Here is a 6,559-nt window from a genome sequence, read left to right on the forward strand (position 1 = left end):
CACAAATGCAAACGCACCGTGGTTCTGAATCAAACAATACATTGATTACGCAATCCAGCAGGGGGAGCAATTGAGCTAAAGGCTAAAACAAATGTAAATAATTTTTTTTGAGATACTAGTCAACTTAATTTGACTAGTCAGTTGTTGAACTTCAACCATGAACAATCCCATCGTAGTGACAAATTACACGCTTAAAAAGCTAAATGGACCCATATGATTTTCAAATAATTGTCATTTCAACACGTTAACTTTTGTTTATTTGATTGAATCATTTATTTTAGTTGTGACAATATCTTGTCTTTATCTGTGTACTTTTCCAGCTGAGGGAGTTCAACATCTGTGGCAGATGCCAGGTGGCACGCTACTGCGGCTCACAGTGTCAACAGAGGGATTGGCCGGCCCATAAGAAGCAGTGCCGTGAGCGTAAACGGGTTCTGGCGCTGGAGTCTGAGCCCGAGCGATGATCCCCCTCAACCCCTGTTTGAAAAACAAGGGAAACGGGGTGTGGGGCGAGACTGGAGTTGAAATGCAAAAACTCACTAGTAGGCTTGGGGACAGTTTTGGTGAGTTGGATGGGCCTATTGGGGGAAAAACATATTTCCCAGAACTTTCACATCTCCACAACTTGCCTATGGGGATTATGGGAAATGGAGTTTTTTTTGTTGTTGAGAGGGAGGTCTTAAAAGCTCCACCTGCTGCTATGGATGCGTTTGATGAAGAAAAAAACCATGCCGTCATAACTCTTTCTCTATGGACTGCATTTGAGTATTGACAGTCATGCGCTCGCTTGTTCCATCCACCCTTCTGTCATGAAGTATTAGCCGCCGAGGGACAAAACTGCTGTACAACTGATGATGGGATGGAATACGGACCTCCTCACTGTACTACCCTTCCTCCTCCTCTTCTCCCGGTTGGACTTCTTGTGCACATAACCAAGCACAGTCACTCACCTGCCATAACTTCTACAAGTATACAGTTGATAGCTGTGCAAAATCACACCACCAGTATTGTGTGTGCAATGCCATTTTTGACTGAAGGACATGGTTGAAGTGGTTGAATGTTTTTTTTTGTTTTGTTTTTTTTGCTTTGCTTTATGGGAATTTTTTGGGGGCGGTGTCGGGGAATAGGCCTTCTTTGGGAGGCAGTGTCACTTTTCCTGTCTACCTGTTTTTGAAATGCATTACAATCCTATTTACTCTTCCCACTCATGTCATGTTTAGTTTTACTTACCATAACAAGCACTCAGTTTAGAGGGATGTCCTGGGAAAAACTTGAAACCCACATGGAAAGTTGACTCTGATTCATGTTGTCAATGTGTACTAAGTTGGATGTCTAACATTTTCGTTTGGGTCCCAGTCATTCAATGATTAGTCTTCTTGTTCGTCTTAAAATCTTTGTCAAAATGAGTTTAACTTATGAATTTTTTTTTTTTTTTTTACTTTTTAGAAATTTCTCATCTTGATACAAAAATATGTGCACAAGTTCCAAGCGTGTCTTCCTCTTACGTCAAGGGCAACTCAACCAAACTGACGCGCACACACAAATAAGCATGTATAATAGATGCATACATGTGACGTTTGTCTGTGTTCGTATTCCGAATAATTTATCTGGTTGGGGTTGAACACTGTGCACTGAATATCCTCACTTTGATTCTTGTTCTTTTCTGAGATATGGGAGTGTGGGGAAGGTTGGTGTCTGTTCTTTTTATTTTTTCTAAGCTATTACCATACAAACATTAAAATGCATAAATATGTGAATGGACAAAGTTTGTGATAACTGACCATCTCTTGTCACTGTAAAATATAAGAATAAAATTAATGAAATAAAATCTCAAATGTGTAAAGTTTAATTTGGTTGCAAAGTGTCTGTTTTGCCCATATCATGTTCTCTTATGAGGGACGTATGTCCTTCAATTTCTTTCTGTTGAACCAAGGATTTGGGCTATGTTGTTATTAGGATGTTCGCATTCTGCACAATTTGAATAATTTTGATATGAGTCAAAATCAAGCTTTAAAAGCACTTACAGGATGGTGAAAGTGAAATTGAGGACAGGAAAAATATATAGACTTCATTATTGTATTAACTAATTCATTAATGTATTAACTAACATGAACTAACAATGAGCAATACATTTGTTACAGTATCTATTGATCTTTGTTAATGTTAGTAAAAATCCAGCTGTTCATGTTAGTTCAGTGCATTTAACTTATGTTAACAAATACAACCTTTGATCTTAATAATGTATTAGTAAATGTTGAAATTAATAGATTAATAAATGCTGTAGAAGTATTGTTCATTCTTAGTTCATGTTAATTAAGGTTGTTAAATAATGTTAACTAAGTAACCTTATTGTAAAGTGTTATCACTTATTTTTGCAATTGATCTATTTTTTTTGTAATTTAAAATTTAAAGGTGCAGTATGTAAAATTGACAGCTAGCGGTTGAAATGGGTACTGCAGTCCAAATGCAGCACATGGGTTGCGATTAAGGACACGCAACAGGAGGACCGATCGAAATTGACAATGGGAGGCGAGGAGACTTAAGGTGATGAGTTGATTTATCCGTGTTTTAATATGCTTACGTTCAAGGAGATTTTTAGATGGATGCTTTTTAGGTCGGATACAATCTTCGATCTCTGACCCGTTTGTTTACATCATGGCTGCAATATATGGAATTCCAACTGGCAACCTGGGGTGTCGAAATACTATTGGGTAAACTGGCAGTGGGGCGGAATCACAAAGACCAAAACAATAACGAACATTCAGACACGAAAAGCACATTTCAAAGTAAAATTACTGGCTGTAGCATTGTTTTTCAGAGAAACAAGTACATAAAATTAGCATGTTTCTTAAATATCTGCAAAATTATTATGGTATTTTTATGCTTATTTTATTTTATAAAATAAATGTCACTTGGTTTGATGATATATTAACTAATGATAATGGTAATGATGTTGTTCCGAACCTGAATGACTTCTATTTTGAGAAATGTCTTTACCACAGTTGAGTAAAAAAAAAATCATGATTTTCTAGTCAAGTCACCTGCATTTACATAGCGCTTTTTACAATACAGACTGTTTTAAAGCAGCTTTACAGTGATAATAGGAAATAAATGCAATAGACTGTTTTGGCTGTACAGCAGCTCTTGAAGAAAGTCATTGTCTAGTTTAAGTAAGTTTTTAATTGATACGTTTTCTGTTGTAAAGATCATTAGTTATGAACTTAAGGGCTGCTTACACAACACTGTTTTCAACTGAAAACAGAAAACTTTTAAGCTGGCTATATTTAAACCTCTTATTAAAAAAATGCAACTTGATCCTAGAGAATTAGTCAATTACAGGCTGATCTCAAATCTACCCTTTCTGTCAAAAATACTAGAAAAGGCAGTTTCCTCACAACTATGTTCCTTTTTTCTTTTCTTTTTTTAAAGAAATGGTATCTGCAAGGTTGTTCAGTCAGGATTTTGACCATATCTTCACATCTCTTTGACCTGAGACTGCCCTCATTAGAGTTGCAAATGATTTGGTCTTATCATCCGATCGTGGTTGTATCTTTCTATTAGTGTTACTCAACCTTAGTGCTGCATTTGATACCATCGACCACAACATTCTTTTGAATAGACTCAGAAAGTATGTTGGCATTAGTGGAATTGCATTAGCATGGTTTAAATCATACTTACCTGACCGTTATTAGTTTGTAGCAGTAAATGAAGAGATGTCATATCAATCACAAGGTCAGTATGGAGTACCTCAAGGCTCAGTACTAGGACCGTTGCTTTTCACCCTGTACATGCTACCCTTGGGATATGTCATTAGGAAGCATGGCATTAGTTTTTACTGATATGCTGATGATATTCAGCTCTATATTTCTTCATGCCCCAACAAAACTTCCTAATCCTAATGACAAAGATGAATTAATGATATTAAGAAGAGGATCTATGACCTCTGGAAGCATCTCTTTAAATAGCTTAGTCGGTATTGGGTCTAAAATACATGTTGTCGATTTAGATGATTTAACAAGTTTAGAAAATTCTTCCTCTTCTATAGCAATGAATGAATCGAATTTATCCTCAGGGAGACTACAATGCACTGCCTGATGCAATACTGTAGTAGATGGTTGCATAGTTATAATTTTCTCCCTGATATTATCAATCTTGTAAGTAAAGAAGTTCATGAAGTCATTACTGCTGTACTGCTTGGAAACGTCTGGGGTTGAAGCTTTATTTTTCGTTAATTTAGCTACTGTTTCAAATAAATACCTAGGGTTTGGTTTATTTTCTTCTAATAGGGTTGAAAAATAGGGTTGATCTAGCAGTTTTTAAGGCCTTTCTGTACGCATTCGTGCTCTCTCAAAAAAGCTCTAGTTTTGTTTTCTTCCAGTTGCACTCCATTTTTCTGGCTGCTCTCTTAAGAGCCTGAGGGTGCTCGTTGTACCACGGCATTGCACTATTTTCTTTAATCTTCTTTAAGCGCAAAGGAGCAACTGTGTCTAAAGTGCTGGAAAAGAAAGAGTCAAAAGTTTCTGTCGCAATATTGAATATTGAGGAGATGAAACTGATCAGGAATATTATTAATAAAGCAATCTTTAGTGGCAGAAGTAATAGGTCTGTCGGCACCGATAGCCTCATGGGCAGTGCACTGACATACGGTGCTGTTGTGCTTCGGGTGACCCGAGTTCGAATCCCGGCTCGTGGACCTTTCCCGATCCCGTCTCCCACCTCGCTTCCTGTCCACTCTATACTTTCCTATCACAATAAAGACAAAAATCCAAAAAAAAAAGAAAAAAAAAAGGAAGTAATAGGTCTAACATATTTGTAACACAGAGTTGGCTTTGCAGCCTTGGCTAAATGAAGTATACACGAGACTAGATAATGATATGAGATATCATCACTCTGCTGCAGAATTTCAACGGCATCAACATTGATTCCATGTGATAATATAAGATCTAGAGTATGATTACGACAATGAGTAGGTCCTGACATGTGTTGTCTAACTCCAATAGAGTTCAGAATGTCTTTAAATGCCAATCCCAATGCATCTTTTTCATTATCTACATGTATATTAAAATCACCTACAATTAGGAATTTATCTGCAGCCAGTACTAACTCTGATAGAAAATCAGCAAATTATTTGATGAAGTCTGTATGGTGCCCTGGTGGCTTGTATACAGTAGCCAGCACAAATCTTAAATGTGATTTATCATTTACACTAGATACTAGTGTTACATCAAGCACCAACACTTCAAAATAATTATTTTTGAAACAAGACTTCTCAGTAATTCTGAAGATATTACTATAAATTACAGCAACCCCTTTTCCTTTCAAACAAGGCTCATGTTTATAACAGTAATCATGGGGGGTGGACTCATTTAAAGTAATGTAATCGTATATGGTTTTAGCCAGTTTTATGTATTTCCTAATTCGGGAAGCAGACACAGTTTCTATATGATGATATCTAGGTGAAAGAGTCTCTATGTGATGGGATTTATCTGATTTCAGTGACGTGAGACAGCTAGCAGACGGTCGGTTTAGCCAGTCTGTCTGCTTCCTAACCTGAGCCCCAATTCGTCATGTTTGAGCTCTAAGACTATGTGCCATATTACTAGAGAGAAGAGCAGCACCATCCCAGGAGGGATGAATACCATCACTTTTTAACAGGTCAGGTCTTTCCCAAAAACTTTTCCAATTGTCTATGAACCCTATTTTATTCTGTGGACACCACTTAGCCATTGAGTGAGGACAGTCTACTAAGTATCTCATCACTCTGACGAACAGGAAGATTACAGAGCAAATTACAGTGTCTGACATCAGAGTTCACACACCTCTTTAACGTTAATTTTAGTGATCTCCGACTGGCAAAGTCGAACATCATTAGTGCCGACGTGAATAATAATCTTAGAGAATTTACGATTAGCATTAGCCAGCACTTTTAAATTTGCTTTGATGTCAGATGCTCTGGCTCCCGGCAAACATGTGACTATGGTGACTGGTGTCTCTATTTTCACGTTCCATGTAAATCGCCAATAACTAGGGCACATTCAACAGGATTCTCAGTGGGTGTTTCACTGAGGGGGGAGAATCTATTTATTATTGTAATCTGAACGGAAGAGCGGTGTTTTGTCCTCTGACTACAGCGTCTCACGGTCACCCAGTTGCCCTGCTGCACAGGCTCTACAACCGGAACCGAACAATGTTCAGAGTTCACTAAGCTAGTTGCATCCAAAGCAGTATCTAAAGCCCTTGCATTCTTACTATCCTCGATTAAAGTTTGGATGCGTGTCTCTAATTCTGAAATCTTCTCCGTCAGCCTGACTGTCTCCCTGCATTCATCACAAGTAAAACCCTCCCCGCTAAAAGAGAAGGCTATGCTATACATGTGGCAGGCAGTGCAAGTGACAATAACAGGAGAAGATGGCACGACTTGATCCTACTCATCACAGTTGTTTAATGGACTCGTAACAGTTGTTTAATGGTCTTGTGTCTTCTCTTTGGTTTGATAAAAAAAGACATTGTTACGAGAAAGTTATTATTATGAGATATCAAGTCGTCAAGTCAACTTTCC

The 6,559-nt window shown here is 37.7% G+C and overlaps 1 protein-coding gene across 1 annotated transcript in view; it reads left to right on the forward strand.

Annotated features, from left to right (window-relative positions):
* The window catches only part of zmynd19 (zinc finger, MYND-type containing 19), a 28,236-nt gene extending 26,389 nt beyond the window's left edge, over positions 1 to 1,847 (forward strand). Inside the window, exon 6 of the mRNA XM_084413896.1 lies at positions 321 to 1,847. Coding sequence (XP_084270022.1) covers positions 321 to 464 — 144 coding nt within the window. The 3' untranslated portion in view covers positions 465 to 1,847. The remainder of the gene's footprint in view (positions 1 to 320) is intronic.
* The last annotated feature ends 4,712 nt before the right edge of the window (positions 1,848 to 6,559 follow it).

This window comes from Rutilus rutilus (assembly GCF_951802725.1).
Source record: "Rutilus rutilus genome assembly, chromosome: 7".
Taxonomy (NCBI): Eukaryota; Metazoa; Chordata; class Actinopteri; order Cypriniformes; family Leuciscidae; genus Rutilus; species Rutilus rutilus.